At 38.3% G+C, this 20,736-nt stretch overlaps 1 protein-coding gene across 1 annotated transcript in view; it reads left to right on the top strand.

Moving 5' to 3' along the window:
* Positions 1-20,736, top strand: part of mybpc1 (myosin binding protein C1) — a 36,889-nt gene that overhangs the window by 5,549 nt on the left and 10,604 nt on the right. Inside the window, exons 2-21 of the mRNA XM_085436280.1 lie at positions 1,052-1,075; positions 3,560-3,631; positions 5,101-5,316; positions 6,265-6,312; positions 8,862-8,903; positions 9,280-9,321; positions 9,989-10,099; positions 10,966-11,114; positions 11,196-11,313; positions 11,402-11,453; positions 12,105-12,161; positions 16,053-16,219; positions 16,348-16,480; positions 17,731-17,739; positions 18,002-18,126; positions 18,219-18,324; positions 19,333-19,499; positions 19,598-19,763; positions 19,843-19,949; positions 20,047-20,183. Coding sequence (XP_085292406.1) covers positions 1,052-1,075; positions 3,560-3,631; positions 5,101-5,316; positions 6,265-6,312; positions 8,862-8,903; positions 9,280-9,321; positions 9,989-10,099; positions 10,966-11,114; positions 11,196-11,313; positions 11,402-11,453; positions 12,105-12,161; positions 16,053-16,219; positions 16,348-16,480; positions 17,731-17,739; positions 18,002-18,126; positions 18,219-18,324; positions 19,333-19,499; positions 19,598-19,763; positions 19,843-19,949; positions 20,047-20,183 — 2,048 coding nt within the window. The remainder of the gene's footprint in view (positions 1-1,051; positions 1,076-3,559; positions 3,632-5,100; positions 5,317-6,264; positions 6,313-8,861; positions 8,904-9,279; positions 9,322-9,988; positions 10,100-10,965; positions 11,115-11,195; positions 11,314-11,401; positions 11,454-12,104; positions 12,162-16,052; positions 16,220-16,347; positions 16,481-17,730; positions 17,740-18,001; positions 18,127-18,218; positions 18,325-19,332; positions 19,500-19,597; positions 19,764-19,842; positions 19,950-20,046; positions 20,184-20,736) is intronic.

Below are 20,736 nucleotides of genomic sequence, written 5' to 3' on the forward strand. Positions count from 1 at the left end.
TTAATTCAGCCACACCTGAGGGTTTTCCACCATGAACAGCCTATTTAAAGTAATATCAAAGGATCACAATATGATTTAATGCAGGACTTTGACTAGTCCACTTCAAAACCTTCTTTTTGTTTGAGTTACTGAGAAGTGGCAGGTGTGTTTGACAATGGTATGACATTCGTTTTATTAAAGGTATAACCGCACTTTTCCCAAAGTCTTTGGGATCATTGAGATGTTTTTTGGCAAATATGAGATGAGTCTTTATGATTTTTTTGTTCACCAGTGGTTATCTCCTTGAAACTCTGCTATGCAATTTTTGCCCAGTCTTTGTCTTAGTGCTGGATTGTGAACTCTGACCTTAGCTGAGGCAAGGGAGGTCGGCAGTTCTTTGGATGTTGTTCTGGGGTCTTTTGTGACTTCCTGAATGAGCCATTGATGCACTCTTAGAGTAATTTTGGTCAGCTGGCCACTTCTGGGAAGGTTCCCTGCTGTTTTCAGTTTGTGGGTAACAGCTGTCACTATGGTTCACTATAGTCCTAAAGCCTTAGAAATGGCTTTGTATCCCTTTCCAGACTCATAGATGTCAATGACTTCTGTTGCATATGCTCTTGAGGTTCTTTAGATCCCAGCATGATGTGCTGCTTTTTAAAAAAAACAAACAAAAAAAAACTACCTCTCTTTGTCAGACAGGTTTTTATTTAAGTAATTTCTTGACTTAATAGCTATCAGGTTTGGGTGTAGCTAAAAAATTGAACTAAGCTTTCCAAAAAATGCGGTTGCTCAAAGTTAATTTATGATTTAATAAGAGGGGAACCTGTGTGGTTATGAAAGGGTTTTTTTTTTACTTAATAAATGAAACCATCATTTAAAAACATAAATTTTGTATTTAATCATGATATCATGATATCTTTTTGCATAATATTAAAATTTGCTTGAATGATCTGAAATATGTAAGTACGTAATACGTAAAATCAGTGTGCTCAAACTAAGAAAAAAAGAGAGTCATAATGCAAGTAATTCTGCTGTCATGTTTCATAGTTGTATTTTCTTTTTCTTCCTGTAGATGAGCCAAATGGTCAGCCAGAGGGTGAGTGCACATCTTATCATCCTATCACCTCACAGTCCAGCAGCGTAGAGTTGCACAATACACAATTTTTTATAAAAAGTCGCTCAAAATTTGCACAAGTATGCAATTTCAGTAGAAAATACCACTGCTGACATCAAACAGCAACCCTTGTTTTCACTTGTTGTACAGGCACAAAGCAGAACAGGTCTACACATGTAATATAATGAACCTGGCGTGAATGTGCAAACACTGCCGCATAGGAGTGTAAATGTGGAGCCAATAGTCGGCAGTATGGATATGCTGCCGTGCTTCACAGAGATCTGTAGCAATGACCAAGCTGTCAGCATCTCTGACATTCCTCTCGTCAGCCAGCTGATCCCTCACTGTTGATTCAGCTGACGCCTCTGCCATCCCATGTGAGCAAGCTGCTGGCGTGTTATTGGCTTTTTGCCGGCGACCTTGGAGCTTCAGCATCTTAATGCTCCAGCTCAGTCGGGTGGCGGGAGAGCTCAGCTTTTTAGGGTCCAAGTAAAATATTATTCCCGGAAATTTTCTGTATTTAACACATGTAGAAATAAAAAGACTACATCACAACCAGGCTAAGGTCAGCATTATTGAAAACGTATAGCAGCACTTCATATGAAATAGGGAGAGTTATGTAAATAAGATGAAAATATAAGGAGTCTGCTCTTTTAGTCATTTGGCGTGTTCTGATTTCCAGGATGTCAAATACTGCCCGCTTTCACAGAAGTAAAATGCACAAGGTGTTGTTTCAATAATGATTATTGGCAAAACGGGTCACAGGTGTGACATTGGTCATCCTGTACTCTTTTATTTGCAGCCACTTATACTACTAATAAGAATACACATTGAGTTTCTTCACTACCAACTTTGTGTCAGGCTGTCCTTGAAGTCCTCTATAGAGGCAACACAAAAGAATCAATAAAAAAACAGAAGATCCAGGTCATCCCGCTACAACAGAATCCACATGGCCTGACCCCTCTAGGCCTCCCCAGAATAGTCAGACCTTACTCCAAAAAAAAGCAAGGGTTATGATCACTGTCATCATGTAGCTATAAAACAGGTGGGGTCTAAGTAAAAAAAAATCCATAAAAAGACTGAGTCATACAATCCTGTCTCACAACACAAATTTCCCAGCATTATTTAGTGTCCCTAAACACCACTTTTCATCTGTCTTATCTAGTGCCTTCTGAAAGGACATCAAAAATGGTATTTGGTATTTACAGAAGTTGACTTGAATTTGAAGTGAAACACTTAAATTTGAGTCATACATGTCATAGTTTTCCATTTGTATGATTTTGCTATTGCTTGCTGCCATGGTAACACTTTCCATGGTTGCTAACATATTATTGTGGTCGTAATTTGAATGGAAAGGACAGCCTTGTCTACAAACACTCTGAGCTGTATGTGTGATGGTAACTGGAAATGAAGAAGGTTCCCTTTCAGAGTAAAAGTTGCGCCTTATGAAACATGTTGGCTGTGGTGCTGAGCCACAAAGTTTACTATGAACCTTCTCCATTTTCAGTTGGCGTCACAATTCTCTCAGTTTTTGCAACTGATTATACCCAGTGACAGCCAGCAACCTACAGAAACCACTTACCAACCAGTCAGGGAAAACACACATTTCTCTAGCAACCAGTGTTTGTGTCACATCAAATGAGGCGAACATGAGAGCCCTTAAGTGGTTGACTAACTTGTGCTTTCTGCCACTGTGAACCTTCATTCAGCTGCTGTCCAAATTCAAAGCCCAGACACCAGTGGCTTCTGATAATGTGGCAGTATTTCACGCTCTGGTATGAGAACTCTGACTAAGACGCAAGACAGCAAAAAAGAAAAACAGACATTAATAAATTAATACTTTTATATAGTGCTTGTTAATGAGGAAAATCATTAAGTCAATATAATCCCATTACTGTAGCACAATATAAAATAGTGTCTCAGAGCCCAACACTCATCCTAGTGTTCAGATGCGGAAGCTGCACAGGGCAAAGCTAGAGTTCCGGCAGTTTTACAGCTGTAACAGTAACGTGCATTCCTATCAGTTTACTGTGTAATCCCTTCGAGCACGCATTCTCTAAAATGAGAGGATCTAACAGTTACTGAGGAATATAATGAATGCACGACATTGCCTGACGAAGCACGACACTTCCAACCGGTGTGTTTATTAATGCGTATTAATGTGCATTTCAACATGAACGACCTTTGCACAGCCTCAAGTGTTGACATATTAACAGCACATTTTCAGTCAGAGAGCTTACTGATGAGTCTAGGAGGATGTTCTGGAAAATGATGATGTTTTGTGATAAAGTATGCATACTTGCAGGCAGGTGGGTGGATATAGCTGTGTGTCTCTGTCCGTGTGAGTGTGTGTCTGTTTGTTTGGGTGTGTGTGTGTGAAAGTGAGAGAGGCACTGCAGATGCTGAAGCTTTATTGCTTATCAAAAGCAGCTGTTCCATCCACAACTATATTTGTCACATGCTCAGAAAGTGTTGCCCCAGAAAGTAGCGGTGCCCCACCCCCACCTGAGATTTCCCTGGAGGTATCTCCACCCCCAGGTGGGTATAACCCTGATGCCTCCCTCTTCACTTGCCCCAGAATGTTTCGCACTTTTTGCTGGTCACACTCACATCACGTGTTCGTTTGGTGTGTGCCATCACAATTTCATTTTTTTTAATTCACCGTGCGAGGCCTGAAACTGCACTGTTCTTGTGGAGGTATGATCACTCAGCACACAATGTTCACACAAGAAATTAGTTTAGCTGCAGCAAACCACCCCACTCACTGTGCACACATCCACATGCCTGCACTGCTCTAGATGCACGTGCCTTGATTCATGGAGCTGTTACTAAGTCATGCTGTGGCTGTTTTTGTACTCAGCTGTATATGTTATCAAACAGGAGGTCGATGAGGGATTACAGATCCCGGGCTTTACTGACTCTGTTGGCTCCAGTCAACGGCCAACTGTCCCGATTTACTGAGTTAGTAAATCCCTGCCTCCTTGATCACTTTACAGTATAGATATGCAATGACCAGATAGCTTCTTCACTGACATTTCTGATAAAACGCCAGAATACCACTAGATTCCTTTAATGGAGATTAATTTGTGGACTTTAAAGCACTGCTCTATTCCTGCTGGTTTTCTTTCAGTCTGTCAGGTCACTTCTTTAGCTCCAGATGAAATATTTCAGTGATGCATTGAATTACTTGCCACATTCATTCTGCTAAAAGGACAATCCTATTGATTCTGGTGATCCTGGGATTTCTGTTAAAGCACTACTATGAGGCTGACACTTGTCCTTTGTAATAATATGACCCAAACACTAGTAGATGGATGGATATTAGATGCAAGTATTTCAGTGATACTCAAGAAAAATGCAACTGCTTTGTTGATCTTTGCTGTCATTTGGTTGTCTTCTCATCTTCAAATACTATAAAAATGAAGCACCACCTAATGCAGTTTGGGATTTTACCCAGACTACACAATAAAACTAAATTAACAGAGCTAACAATACCAGGCCATAGAGCATCCTGTATTAATTGAGGGAAAAGTGGCATAAAACAAAATCTACTCACCAGGAAAAACTAAACACTGAACAAGTAAGTGAGGGATGATTGAGAAGGGCCTGCTAACCCTAAAGCATACCCTGCTTTGTCATCTTTTTCTTCTAAATTGAGCCACAGTTTACAAAATAAACATCTTGCTATGCTAACCCATATTTATAAGTGAAAGTGTTTGCTGAGGTCTTATATTAAGAATATTATCATATTGTCACAGTATTGTTATAGTGTAGTTTTCTTTATTAAGGACCAGCGAATACACAATCCCAGTAGGTGTATAAGATACATATCATACATATTACTTAAGCTTTAGACTCATCTTCCTGCCTCAAATATCGTCAATTTCAGTCTATCTGGTCATTAGCTATTTATACTCATCTCATTTGAGCAAGCATTGTCTTGTGAGGCTTCGTGTGTTTGTGCTCAATGCTTGCTGCTCCAGCCTGGCGCTTTGTCTGCTGTACAGAGGCAGTAGCAGAGGGGAAAGAACCAGTAGAGACTGATGGGAAGAAACCAGAATCCACAGAGCCTGTGCCAGTACAGGCTGTGGTGGCTCAGGAGCCGTGTCCTGCCGTGAATGGCTCAATCCAACCACAGCCTGGTGGGGTTGGGGTAAAAGAGCAAGCAGAGTCTGCTAACTCTACTTTAAAGGAAGAGGGCACTTGCTCTCCCCCACCACCTGGTAAGTATGCTTCTTTAATATGAAACAATCCCATGTCTCTCAGTGAAAGTGCATGTTTTACCCCTCTTGCTGATCAAAGCAAACACACTGAGCATTGAAATAGTCTTTTCAGTTGCACATTACAACTGCACTGCAGCATGGCAAAAGCAACCTACATAACTTCAAAAATATTTTTACTATCAACAAAAAGATAATAGATTACTTTGCTAAGTCAACATTGAACTTCACTGATTGGCATCATGCACTGACTTCTCACTTGTTTCCTAAACAGTGCAACCCTAACTTTGATTGCATGCAGACTTCAAAGAAAAAACAACAACAAAGTTGTTGAGTTTTCAGATCCAAAGAGTTATATAAAAAGATAAAGTACTGATTAGGTTGAGAAATGGCAAAATGAAAGTGATGCAGTTTATTTGCAAGGTGAATCATCAAACTTAGTTCTTTATAATCCAGAAACAACAAGGCAAAAACATGCGAACATCAAAGTACTGACAAACAGGCCGCTTTCCTTGGATTATTTTTCTTTATGTAGAGGAAAGATGGAGCTACTTGGCTTAGCCATGAGCTTTTTTTTACCACTATGTGCTGCTTTGAGGCTGAATTTTATCTGATATACCTGTTTGTGTGTGTGTGTGTGTACACACACTTTGACGCTAGTCTGCTTGTGCTTTTGTTACGCCAGACTAAGAATCATACGGGAATACACACACAGCTATGACCTCACACTGTTTCACTCTACAGTACAGCAGTTAGGGGGTTTTGTTGTGCACAAACCAATCCATCAAACAACTTTTTCATTCATGTCCAAGAATTGCATGACACAGTTGTCTCGCATGTGGTCATTGGCCTTCTTGGCCTCGTGCTTTTATGTCAAAGTTGACCTGCCAGTGATTGACCTTGAGTCTTTTGATAAGTGGGTCTATTTGTCAATGACAACCTTTATTCCAGATGATGCTAAACCTGCAGCCACTACCCCATCCCCAACACCTCAACCAGGTTGGTACCAATAACAGACCTTTTCAAGTTCCTTATGGTTGCCATAAAGCAATCGAATTAATCATAGTAAGTGCTCCCAAAATATTTCAAGCACTTTAGCAAGATGGTTGAAGGAATAGCAGTGTTAGGTAGTTTAATTATTGCTCCTGTACAGGAAGGAAATTAAGAACTACAAAGTGAAATAATAAAATCTTCCTACAGTGGTGGTCAGGAGTTTACATACACTCATCATGGGCATGGATATCTTGGTCATTTTGGGATTTTAATGTTTTAATGACTTTAAAAAAAACAATAATTAGTTACAAAAGGTTGAATTTAATTTTGATTTAATCGTATCCACACAGGGTAAAACAAAAAAAACAAGCTAAAATATATACATATGTCCCTTTCTGGCTTAATTCAATTTGAATATTTGACTACTTTTCTTGGCAGAATTGCTAGTTGATTGTTTTTAAGCATAGTTCACAAACCTTTAATAGGGTTGAGGTCAAGGCTTTGGGAAGGCCATTCCAGAAGCTTATAGCTAGATAACTTTATCCATTTCAAAACCAGTTTTTATGTGTGTTTGGGATTATTGCCCCATTTCAGTAGCCAATTGTGATCAAGTGAAGTGAAGTTGAAGAATTTGGAAGTAGTCTTTCTTCATTATTCCACAGACTTTTTGCAATATATGAGTTCGACTGGCAATCTGCAATTGTTTATGATCCCAATTTGAGTTGTGGCTCTGCAATTGACCCCATGTGTACTAGAAAAATTCACAAATAAATTCAAACTTGTGCACCCTGTTCTTCTCTTTTTAATTCAACATAGATGTATTCTGTATAATCATCCAACCCCTGGAAAGGTTTTTCAAAAAAATCATTAAATATCCTAAATTACTAGGATGTTCTTGCCTATAATGGTTGTTTGACCAAAACTGTAATTCTCTGGTGTCTAATGTGCTTTACGGCTTTATAAGTACACACATTTTTAAGTCTGGTTTAGGCATTGACAAAAGTACCCTTTACAATCTAAATGATGTAAATATTTAATACTGATGTGTCACATCTGTAAACTTCAGATGTATGTCTATGCTTGTTGACATACATGTAGAAAATGTGTGATTTCTACTTGCAAACTTGCACTGCATAATTTCTACCTGCACTTCAACCTTTATTTCTCTAAGATAACTAAAGATGGATGTGGTAATGATATTTTATATGCATGTATCATGCAAAATATACACCAAATAAATCACTGTATAAATCACTGCACATGCAATACAAATGTGCATGCCACTTATGTCTTCAAGTGTTAATTCAGCTGTCATAATTATATCACATATACAGATGTGTATAGGCTACTGGGGTTTTTTTGTTTTTATTTTTTTTTCTTCATTTTTCTTTATTATGTTTTCAGTTAGTTATGATCCTGATATCAGTTTTATTTATGTGAACATACGATTCGGGTTAAAAGGAGCTGTGCAAACACTCAACCTGCGATTTCTGCAATACTAAAAAAGCATATTTTGTATTTCTATGTCAAATGAATGAGATACATTTCCCCAGGCAGTGTGTCATCTCTGTTAACAACATATTAGTTATAAAAGGTGCAATCAAAAAGTTCTACGCCTAATGAGCAAAATTTTAAAATTGCTACTTTTCCCTTTTTTTTCCCTCGACGCCTCTTCCAGTGCTCCTGCTTCACTTTATTGCGAAAAGTATCTGCTCTTTTTCCTTCACAAGCATATGAACTTGAGTGAGATCCAATTTTTAATCCATAGGGTTTAATATATATTATATATACATTTGGTTTAGGAGTGCATTTATGGAAATTTCTGAAGTGCATTTGTGCGCTTGCACCACTGCATCTGACGCTTTACATTGTGATGAACGGCTTTCATGCAGCTGCTCGCCATGGAAACCCCTCTCATTAAGCTCTCTAGGCACTCATCATGACCTAATCTGAAGGCCACATTAAGTTAGGAGATCTGTAGCAACTGGCTCTGCAGAAAGTTGGCGACCTACCACTAACAGTTGACTGTGATATATTTAGTAGTGAGGAAATTTCCCAACTGGACTTGTTGCACAGGTGGCATCCTATCATGGTACCATGCTGGAATTCACTGAGCTCCTGAGAGCTTACATGTTTGCAGAAGTAGTCTGCATGCCTAGGTGCTTGATTTTATAGACCCGTGGCCATAAAACTGATTGGAACACCTGAATTCAATGACTTGGATAGGTGAGGAAATGCTTTTGGCAATATAGTGCATGTTTGGAGTTTGTTTTTGCTGGAAGAAGGACACTAATGCAAATTACATCATGTTATGTAATTTGAAACATTACATCTACGTATTCTTTTTGAAGCTTTTGTTTTCTGTGTCAGTATTAGTGTTGGTCAGTTAGTTTGGAACATTTTGGTTAACTTCTAAATAAAAGAGAAAAACAGCTTCCCTAAACCTTTGAATGTCCAACCCACACTGTTGTAGCCACAATAATCATCAAACTACCGGCAGTAGTTATATTTATAGTGATTAATTTCGATTATAACTCTGTTTTTTTTTTCCACAGAGGATGCCAGTTCAACCAAGAAACTCTCAGTTGAGCTGCCTAGTAAGATCCCACCATTTTAGATCTTTGACCAAGAAGCTTATTTTAAATGATTCAGTGGCTGAGTGTGGAAAACATGTTGGAGACATGTTTATCTCTAGGTATTTTGTGTGTTTGGAAGTTAGCCTTTTAGCAGAAGAAAGTCAAAATATTCAAAACTCCCTTGCTAACGAAAATTTCAAACAGCGTTCACAATATAGTTTGAAACAAAAAACCAAAAAGAAGCACTCTGACCTTTAAACTCTGACCTTTCAGAATTCCTCACTGCTTGCATACCTTTAACTGCTTGTCATCGTTTTCTGAGTGTGTGCTTGCTTCAGTGGACTTTACAGTACTATTTCTTACAATATGCTGTAAATTTCTCTCTGTCTTTGTTTAGATGATAGCGTCCCTGTGCCAGCCATGGGGAGAAAGGACTCAGGTAATAAAGTGGTAGCCCTTACACTTCTAGAGAAACTTTGTTCGGTTTTATTTGTTTCAAGAATATTGCGCGAAACGTGAAAAAGATTGTTTTATTGAAGTCTCCCCAACTCTTTGTGTCTTCACATAATCATAAAGGACATAAAGTGGGCTTCAGAGAAATAAATCTTTTTCATTTTCATTTAGAAGGTTTAAAATTATCACAGAAAAGCTAACAAGATTTTGTCCATGGTGAAGTTTCGTAAAGTATTAACACAGTGCCCAACAGAGGTGAATCACAATCATATGGCAACAGCATTATCTTCATTCATACCTCCAGGATCCAAAGAAGACTGCAGTATCCAGACAATTAAGAATTTATAAACCCAGTTTTTCTTTAATAATAATAATAATAATAATAAAAAGTTAGGTGCTGCTTGTTCTATTTGCATATCTTTCATGCTTTCCATGTTGCAAGCTGAGATCCTGCTGCTGTGTGAGGCGTGAGTGCTGGAAGTCATGTGTGTCTGTTAGTCTTTCTGTCTGTCTTTGTACCTCTGGACTGGTAAAAGTAAAAATTTCAGATGAGAAGTAAAAGGTGGGTGCTACGACTCCTTACTGTACTATTTGTAGCCTGTGGCAGAGGAGAGCTGTGTTTCACGTAGGTGATCTTTTTCCTCACTGACCAGTGTGGTCTCTGGGAGAGGGTCAGGCACCAGACGAACTGGACAAGCCCGTTGACAACCCACCGCTCTCCACCCTGCTGATTGAGAGACCCCTGAGTGGTGCTGTCACTGTTGGTGAGTAATAGAATGAAGAAGAAAGAAGATCTGAGGAGGGACTTCAAAGGGAAACCTGCAAAAAAGGAAAACTGTATCCATCTGACAGATTGCAGTAGGCATAGGATTTAGAAGAGCCAAGATATCTTTCTTTATTTCAGCCTTATTTCAGATCACTGCTGGTGATGCTAACTTTGACTTATAAGCATAAGTAGAGACACCACTAAGCTGGAAATGTTCTTATCCCTCAGTTCCTCAGGCCTGAAACTGGTTGCAACTTCCGGTCTCACATGAAAAATTTATATGCTCCAACTGTACAGCGAGTGGTTGCTGGGTGAAACTGGCTGCAAAGAGGATGGTGAACCAAAAATGTCCTTGTGATTGCTTTGGTGACTGCTAGAAAATTGCAGCAGTGAATTGCCATTTTCGTGGAAAACGCACACGCCCAGCAACCAGAGCTCCCGACAGAGTGTTAACAAATATGTTAATTGATTTTTAGTTTATCATTTTACTGTTACACCAATAGCCCCAGTACACATTTTTTAATCAATGTACCGGTACATGTTTAAAAATACTGTATACACCAATTAACAATAGCTTGCCTTCATTTAAGCTTTCCTTTAAAAATGCATCCATTAATGAAATGTACTCACACATAGAGACCACTGCAACACATCAACTTCAACAGTTAGATGAAAGGAGACTTTTTTCTAAAAGAAGCAAAAATATGCTGTGTACTTTTCACTGTGACACTGATATCTAAGTTAAAACAGTCTCTGCATCTGTATTTGTATACAATATATGAATGCATGCTTTTTTTTATGTTAGTCTTCACTGGTACCCAATTACACTTTCTCTTTAATCATATCAAATTTTTCTGTCCAAAGGTGGTGACATCACCTTTGTTGCCAAAGTGGAGGCCAAAGATCTTCTGCGCAAACCAACTATCAAGTGGTTTAAAGGGAAATGGATGGATCTGGCCAGCAAGACAGGAAAACATCTACAGCTAAAAGAGACCTTTGACCGACTCACAAAGGTATCCATGTACCCTCACCTTCTTTAGAAGGTATGTAAGCAAATTTTGTGATAACGTTACTCTTATACAAACTTTTATCAGGTCCACACATTTGAGATGCACATCATCAAGGCCAAAGATAACTATGCTGGGAACTACAGGTGCGAGGTCAACTACAAGGACAAGTTTGATAGCTGTTCCTTTGACTTGGAAGTTAAAGGTTTGTCACATTGTTAAAATACTTTAGAACAAAAAAAATCCGCCACAAACATAAAAATTGCATACTATGTGCTGATACTGTTTTATAGAAGCTGAAACGGGCTCACAGAATATTGACATTCGATCCGCTTTCAAGAGAAGGTAATAAAAAGACCTTTATGAATGAGTCAGCAGGACCCTTATGGAATTTGACAGAATTTCTATGTTTTCTTTTCAAAACAAAGCATTGTTCTATTATAGGATCTCTAATATTCTATACATACTAATAAAGACACCTGAAAAAATGAAGATAAGAAAAAGTGCCATTCATTTAGGCACACTGAACACCTCTCCATCAAGTAATGTCTCTGTATGAGATGTAAGCGTGACAAGATGGTTGTAATAATGTCATTTACCTTTCTGCAAGGTAATTACAAATCAACCAGTTCACTCACTGTGTAATTAAAGGCCAACTCTTGCACATTGATTCTTCCTCCAAACAATGTGACTGGAAAGCAACTCAAAGCATCCCTGTTGCATTGCATAATCACAATGTTGTACTTCAACATTGTGGCAATGTTGCCCGGGACAGCTCTGGATGTGTTTTACACAAATCACCTTGTTTCAAGCTTTTATCTGGGAAAAGACACAAAAAGGTCTCTGTGTAAGCACCAATCGTGAGTTAGCTTGGAGCTAATGTATCGATTGAGATCAGAGCTTTTGCTTTGTGATGCTCTTTTACCGTTGTTTTTAGTGCTTCTAGCTTTTTCAGTTCTGATTAAATCTCTATTAATCTCTCCTTGTTAACAACAGCAGTGAAAGACAAGAAGATGCAGGAGAGCTTGACTTTAGTGGTCTTCTAAAACATAGGTGAGAGTCACATCCTAATCCTGAGTGGATTTTGTTCTTTTTAGTATTTTTTAGGCCCCTTTTCTGGATCTACTTTTTTTCTCTTCTTCTTTCACATCGTTTGTAAATTTAATTTGTACACAGTTACTGTATGAGTGGAAAGCACATTTCTTCAGATCATCAAAGAAGCTATAACAGGGGTTTTCAAAGTCCGCGGGCCCCTCTCCTAGACAAATTTAGCTGTCCCCACTTTTCATCTTCATACTAAAACACTACAATATTTTCAATATTGTATAACATGTAATAAAAGATGGACATCGTTACTGTCCGTTTAGCATCATGAACCTTGTGGTCTTGCTTTTTGCACCTAAAAATTATCATATTTGGTCGGCAAGATTAGCTTAGTTAGCTAAGTTTTTAGCCAACAGTAGCAAGTTTATTCACCAAAGTGTGTCTGTAGACTGTATGGAAGCTAATCAACATACAAACAAATTAATTAAGAATTTAACTAAAAGAACTGAAGCATAACTTTTTATTTTATTAACACAATTAGTAAGATTTAACCAGTGAGCAAAACATTTCTTTATCAGTAAATTGCAGTAAAATGCTAAAAATGCTAAAATGCAAACATATTTAAATGGATGAGATAGCTACATAGAGTCCTTTAAAAAGGCCACAAAGACCACAAATATTTTAGAATTCTTTCAAAAATTCTTTTAAAATGTAAAATTATGTTATTATTTTTTTAGACAAATAAAAAACTTTTAACTAGGAATTTATATTTTTCTACCCAAATTCGAGCTGGACTTCAGAAATTAATGTTCAAAATTAATTTTATGTTCAGAAATGCATGTAAATTTAACTGTACTTTGGCATCTTAATGACAAATAATATTGTGTTTTAATATATATTTATTTGCTTATTGCCATATATATAAAACTGCAAATTTGGAAAATGATGGATACAAATAATATTCATATATCAGTATTAAAAATATTTCAAATTAAGAGTTTGCATATATTAGTGGATTGACCATTACAGACCCATAACAAATACATATGGTAAATACCAATACTGTTAATTTAAGGCAGCCATCACATAAACCTTGTGCTGGATGGTGGCCTAATAAGTTTGTTAAGCACCGTAAATCAATAAATGACAGATGTTTCTCCTACATTGGACATTTTAAAATTTACTATCAGACCTTTCTTATATCTCTCTGAAAAAGTAAAGCATGTTATTGGAGTTAACTTTCCAGATTTACAGAACTATTTGCCATTCAAAACAAGAGCTTTTAATCCATTAAAATGTCTTTTTCATTATTATTATTATTATTATTTAGTTATCTTACTTTAGTTATCTATTATCTTGGTCATCAAAAACCAACGTAGATGTTTAGTCGACATTAGAGAATGGTTTACAGAGGTTCTCACAGAGCACTGCATACACAAAAGTTTGGTCACTTGTACCCAAGCATATGTGGAAACTATAACACAGTAATTTAGTCACAGTAACCTGGTGCCAAAGTGCACCTTCTCCAGTGGGAGGTGTGCCTTACAGCTTGAAAACCTCTGTGCAATAGCAAAAGCTACTCCAGTGGTTCAAAATAAACACCATGATGCATTTTTGAAATACATTGCAGCGTGTGAGTACAAGACCTAGTCAGTGACACTGCTCACTGACAAAATTATATATTTATTTTGGGCTTGTCTCTTCTTCTCCCCTATACATTCAGAAATCAGAGGTTAGTAGAACGAAAACCATAGGTATTAAAATGATTAGACCTTACTGCGGGTGAGTACTGTAATCCTGTAGAGTCCCCAGCATGAAACGTAGCTCTAGGTATTGGACGAGCAAGAGTGTTGGCCTCCTGTAGTACGGTAACACTTCATTTGAAGGCAACATTCCTAAATGCCCCACCAGCACTCAGCAATGATGGAAATGGGTCTTGCAGCATTGACACTGAGGTGACTTGTCTTCATCAAGCTGTGAAATCAAGTCACATCTTTATGAGGCAAAGAGTGCCATTTTAGATCATTAATGAAGTGCAAGTGGGCCATGGAGAAATGATGCTGTAAAATAGTGTTATCACTACATTGTCGTTTATTTCAGTCTAGAAATATAAGGCAAGCACCACCGTGTTTATTTCAGCGTCTTCATAATTGCTTGAAAATAAACGAATGAGAAACACATGTAGAGAATATGATAGTATTTTACTCAATTCAGCCCCAAGCTTTCAGACATTTGGGAAAAATGTCAATGAAAGACAAGGCTTATTGAATGTTCACTATTTAAAACTAATAAATACACTCATGTCCAGGACGACATGTTTATTAACCTTAATCCCGTAACTCTAACACTCCTTCTGCCATCGTCTAACATTGTCGGAGCATCTGTGATGTGATTAAACCAACCGACCAGCAAACAAAGGGATGGGCCATGTCAAGAGCTATATGACAATCTTTGTTGCAGGTTTCCCTTAAATGCATGCATCCTTCATATAGACAAATCGCACAAAGCTGTTAAGCATTCAATAAGCTAGCATCTCTCAAAGAAAAAAAAACCCTTCCACCTGATTGATCTATAACTGTTCTTGTGTTTTAACCCTGATAAAAAGAACTCCTCCCCTTACTGTTTAAAGAAGCCTCCTCTTTAATCCTTATTTAATTGTTCATCTTCATCCTTCAAAGCATGCTATAAACTATGAAAGCAAGTTAGAAAGCCTTATTAGTTTTTTATTTGCATTTTATTCAAGACAGTTAAAACCTTTGGGGGCAAGCTGGCTCGCAACAAGGAGCTCTTTTCAAGTCTTAGCTAGCTTAGGTATAAAATAATGTACCTGAATATTAATGTAATTAACTGACAACTACAATATGTAAATATCCGTTTTTTGCACCATGAAACAACCCTCAGTCATTAAAATTAGTGATCTAATGATGATTTAATGACTGCAGAAAATTACTAGAGACGCAGAAACAAATAACACTGTTTCATCCAGGAACAATTCAACCAAATCCCTTTGCAGGAGAAAGTGTCCATCGACAAAAGGCTTTTTGATGATATAATATAAAAGACGATGGAGTTCCGTCCAGCTGAGCTACAATCCTGTTTAGCCTTTTGTCTGCAGATGCAGACAGTAGAAAGAAAAAAGTCTCTGCATTAAATTGCTCACAACTAGGTTTGTGGTTTTCTGTGTCACAATTGCTATAAACAGATGTTGCACAGTTTTTAGTGGTTTGAGAACTATATTAAAAAAAAAAGCAGACATCACCATTGCTTCTACCCCCCAAACTGGCCAAATAAAACAATATATAGATGAAAAAAATGAAGACAAATATATAAGCTGAGTATAACTAAAACAAGAGAAAGAGACGTGCAACAGAGGCCCCCAGCTATCCTCAAGCCAGGAGTGTTAGAGCTACTGGTCTGTGTCCCAGCTCTTAAGGCAGGCCACCCTGATATTAGGATTATTATTATGATCCAGATGGTTATCTGTAGTTGTAGTTATCTGTGATCTGTATTTGTGTTTCAAGGTTCTGTCTTGATTAATTCTAAAATGGTTAGACACATGAAAAACACACAGACCTTCCACAAGTTAAAGAGCACCACTGTTTTGTATTAACTGCGCTGCTACCCTGTTAACAAGTAACTTCAGAGCCAATGTGAGCACACAACTAGACAGCTCACCATGCCCATCCCTTTGTGTGACATGTCCTGAAGAATGCTCTGCAGAGAAATACTGTAGCATGCTTAAACCAGAAACAGGAGGAAAACCTCACAGTGACTGCTATATTTAATTAAATCTCCTGACTACATCAGTATAAGGTCATTGAGTGATTCCTCAGGACACGTTGCAAACACCAGCCAATAAATCCTGCCCTCACATCGTTCCTTCATATTCGGCACCGCTAGGGAGCACAAACAGCAGGATGACACTCCAGAGGTGGATGTGTGGGAGATCCTGAAGAACGCCCGGCCAGATCAGTATGAAAAGATTGCCTTTATGTATGGCATCACAGACCTGAGGGGTCTGCTGAAGAGGCTGAAAAAGATGCCTAAAGAGGAGAAGAAGCTGGAAGGTAGATAAATCAGTGCTCAGCTGATGCATATTAATATTTATCTCTTTTCAGACATTAAGGTCTTTGTGGTGGTTTTTGTTTTTTTGTTTTTTTTATCCTGCTGTGACTTTAGTTTTGTCTTTTCAAAGCTTTTGCAAAGAAGCTGGACCCTGCATATCAGGTGGATAAAGGTGGAAAGATCCGCTTAGTGGTGGACCTGGCTGACCCGACAATTGAACTGAAGTGGTACAAGAATGGACAGGAAATCAGGCCCTCGCCCAAGTATGTAACGACCTTTTCCCTTATTGATCAGTTCTTTGTCTTCTTGGGTTCAGCACTGCGCAAATAAAGTGCATTTTATGTATTAAGAAATGCACTTTATTTGTGACAATTCCTTCCTTTACCAGTCCTCTGGTAAATGTTTTCATTCTGTCACCAGCCTAAAGCACAATGGTTCACATGTTTCATTGCACATTACTCCACACAAACACTGGTACAAATACCCCCAAAAGAAACAAATCAACAGTCAACAGTGGCATAGTAAGACATCTTGAAATATAACAATGCAACATATCTGCAGCCAGTTTAGTCCACTGCACTGTGAACCATTGCCAGCTGACCTCCAGCACACTGTAACAGTCTCAACTCTAATGTGGCTTGAATATCAAACAAACATGTTAGCATTTTTAAGAATTCAGAGCTACATTTGGGTGTACATGTAGAGTATGATTTCATATGCTGTCTGTAACTGCCATTAATTGCTGTATATGTCCTCCTCTATACAGGAAAAATGTGGTACCTCCTTCACAGGTCTTTAACAAAGTCTGGCTTTGGAACAGTTTTAATAGATACTGGATCACAAAGTATTACCAAAAATCATCTTTTTCGACAAGATTCTTCATATTAGGGCTGAATAGATTTGTTTTTCCAACTATAATGTTTTTGAAAGGATAGAGGAGTTTTTTCAGATTCCTCCAGTGCACAAAAATATGTTTGTACTGGTTTCATTCTTTTAGGCTATATCATATAACGTATCTCGCAACAGCGCATTAACAGCAGAGTCAGAGCAATGTTTTTGCCACACTAGATATTTTTGTTTGATTTCAAAGCACAGTAAAGAGACAGAAGAAGAGGCTGAATTTTTCTTTTATTTCATGATATCAGCCTAAAAATGGCATGTAACTGGATAAAGACATGCATATTTTTATTCAAAAGACAAGGCCTCTTGAGATTATAGATTCTCTATAGATAAGCAGTATTAAGCTAATTCTGTTCAAAGTCATCCAGCGTTAAAGCCATCTGGGAGGATATTGCTGTTTTCTGGGTTTGGTCTCCAGGTCTCCCTTCTCTAAAGACTTTCTCCCATTTGCTCCTCTTTCTTGTAACATTGTTGCTGTACCCCTCCAGGCATGATGTTTCTTTGTGTTTGTTGTTTGTCTGTCATATCATGGTGCTCCTTCCTGTCTACCATAATCACTTGCTCTGCACTTCCTGTGCTCCGGCCCCATTCTGGCTCCACTGGTGACCTTAAGTCAAAGGAAGTAAGTCCATTCATCCACTCTCCCTTCTCCATGTCACAGTTTTGTTGTGAGCCTCACCTTTCTGTATGTATTTTCACTTCTGGCTGTGTGCAGCATTTTTAAAGCATGTTGACTGAAAGATCACAATTAAATTTTGCAGCTACTGTACATTTGATTTTCCTAATAGTGTTTATTCTCTGTAATCACCAATTTGAAATCATATGCATTCCTATCTTGGGACCACTGTATGATGAGCGACCTAATTAACGTTCTTCCTGTTTAGGTATATTTTTGAGCATAAGGGCACACAAAGGATTATGGTCATCAACAACTGCTCCGCCAATGATGACGCAGCCTATTCGGTTGTCGCAGGAGATGAGAAATGTAGCACAGAGCTTTTTGTCAAAGGTAACGTGATTAATTGATCTTTTTAAAACAGCCACTAAGAATTGTTGGCTTAAGGAGCCAATCATTTAGTTTTCTTCCCTCTTGTCCAACAGAGTTACCAGTTAAGATAGTTAAAGGTATTGAGCCTGTGAAGACCACAGTGAACGAGAGGATTGAGCTAGAGTGTGAAGTTTCAGAGGAAGGTGCTCAAGTCAAATGGTAAGACTGAAAATGAAGGATTTAAACATGCTATGACTAACATAATAACACATGAATGCAACTTGTGCTATAAACAAACAAGAAAATCATTAAAAAGTTCAAACTAAAAGCTCCTTAAGGTTTGCTTTGTTACTCAAACTATGTGTATGGTAAAATATGATTTCAACCTAAAAAAGTGTTTGTATTACAAAAAATAGACATTTGAAAGAGCTCAGTAATCAGACACGATATACTGTTTGGCCAAAAAAAAGTCACCGCCTGACTTAACTTAGCTGACATAACTATTATTTTATTAGAAGAGATAATTACTGCAGTCATAAATCGGCCTTGGCTAGCAACGTGTTATTTACGGTAACACTTACTAATGCATTGAGTAAGTGGTTCCCTAATGTGGTGGTTTTGCCTAACAAACAAGAGATGCCTGTTTCAGTCCTGGAGGAAGACACAAATCCCTCTGGGAGTGTGCCAGGAAGGGCAGCTGATCCAGTGAGTAATTTCCATTTCAGAAGTGTCGGGTTATTGCCCCGCACCAAGAAAAGAAAACCTCTATGGAAATGAATAAAACTACTAAAACTGTGTGAAGAACTGTCCAACCATTATTAAAACCCGGAAGGAATCCTCTCTGTGGAAGGAATGCAGTCATGAAAAAGATATTAAATGATCATGATCAGAGATTATATAAGTGTGCGGTGTAATCCATCAACTGTAGCACTCACAGCTCCTTTTAATTGTGAAAGTAAGAGCATTTCCACTTGTGCGATGTAAAGAGAACTCAGGCTCAGATTGTGAAAGAGTGGTTCGGAGAACACGAGACATAAGACAGACCCTAACCCCACTCAGAATCTTTGGGATGTGCTAAAATCTAATAGCTCCTTCAGAAGTTGCCTCTTTTTCTCATCCAGTGTTTCAGGAAACATCAAGTGATCAAATCTTCACCATCATGTTCAGCACTTGTAAATTGTTCACTGCTTATTTGTCGGTGTGTGACCATTTCAAATGCTCTTTCAGGTTGAAGAATGGTGTTGAGGTTCCAACAGGGGTGCGATCGAGATATCGAGTTAAGTGTGAGGGAACTAAACACTTTTTGGTGATTGATGACGCCTCACGAGACGATACTGGGACATACTCCATCATGGCCTCTGGTGGCACCTCTGAGGCTCATATACAAGTTGACTGTATGAAGCATCTTCTCTGTATTTAAATTCTTACTACTGGTTGCATGCTTTCTTAAAGAAACAGCTTATATCCTGGCCTTCCTCTATACTTTATTTAGTGAAACCACTGAAGGTGTACCAGGACCTGCAGGACATGACGGTGTTGCTGGGTCAGCCCATCAAGTTGCACTGTGAGATTTACCCAGGAAATGTCCCAGGCCGCTGGTACAGGAACGGACAGCTGATCCAACCTAGCGATCGCCTCAACATCATACACAGAAATAAGTATGACCTTGCTATGGAACTCTATTCAATCAAAGCTGTTTTTATTAAACGTTTGTCTCACACATTTCTGTTTTTTCAGAGTCCACCGACTTGAAATTGCAGCCAGCTCCCTTCACGATGCAGGAGATTACACTTTTGTACCTGAGGGGTATTCACAGAGCCTTTCTGCCAAAATCCACATCATTGGTACAAAAACGAAGCTTCACTGGACAAGAGCTTTTTTTTCTCCTTATTGTTCTTTATGCTTTCTCTCTTTCTAATGACCTCGTTTGATTTTCTGCAGACCCTCCGAGGGTACTCTTGGACAGCTTGAACTTCCCAGACAACACTGTAACTGTCGTGGCAGGAAATAAACTCCGCTTAGAAATCCCAATCAGTGGAGAACCAGCACCCAGAGTGGTGTGGATGAAGGGTGAAAGGGTGAGAACCTTTGATTCTGTACTCACCCCACTACTAACACAAAAAACAACAGCGCCTTAGCCCAACTCAAAACTGCTCTGTCTGTAATAACCGTATTGTTTATGCACTTTGAATCATTAAAAATGGGCTATATTACTCATGACTATATTAATTTGTTTCATTCATTATATTCAGATATCACCCTTTTGTTATTTGGTCAGAACTGACACTCTAGTGGACACTTTGCCTGTTAGCCTGGAGCAACACTAGGCAAAACTGCCACTGGACACTGAGGCATGACAAATTATTGTCACCATGTGCAATGAACTTGCAATCTTGATAGTCAGTCTGCTATCAGGTTGAGATTGAATGGGGTCAGCTTGGCAATTGTATGCAATCCATTTATGGTCATACACAGATTAACAGTGATGAAAAAACTTCAGATCTCTTGCTGTCTGCAGAAATTCACATTAACTATTTACATTCATAGTTCAGCCAGAACCTCAGAGATCTGAAACAGAAATACCTCCACAAATAGTGACGTAGTTGCTGCAGGACAGAAATGTAACTGCCA

Source organism: Copadichromis virginalis, linkage group LG17 (assembly GCF_057382275.1).
Source record: "Copadichromis virginalis isolate Kocher_CV1m ecotype Utaka linkage group LG17, C_Virginalis_male_GT1.1, whole genome shotgun sequence".
NCBI lineage: Eukaryota > Metazoa > Chordata > Actinopteri > Cichliformes > Cichlidae > Copadichromis > Copadichromis virginalis.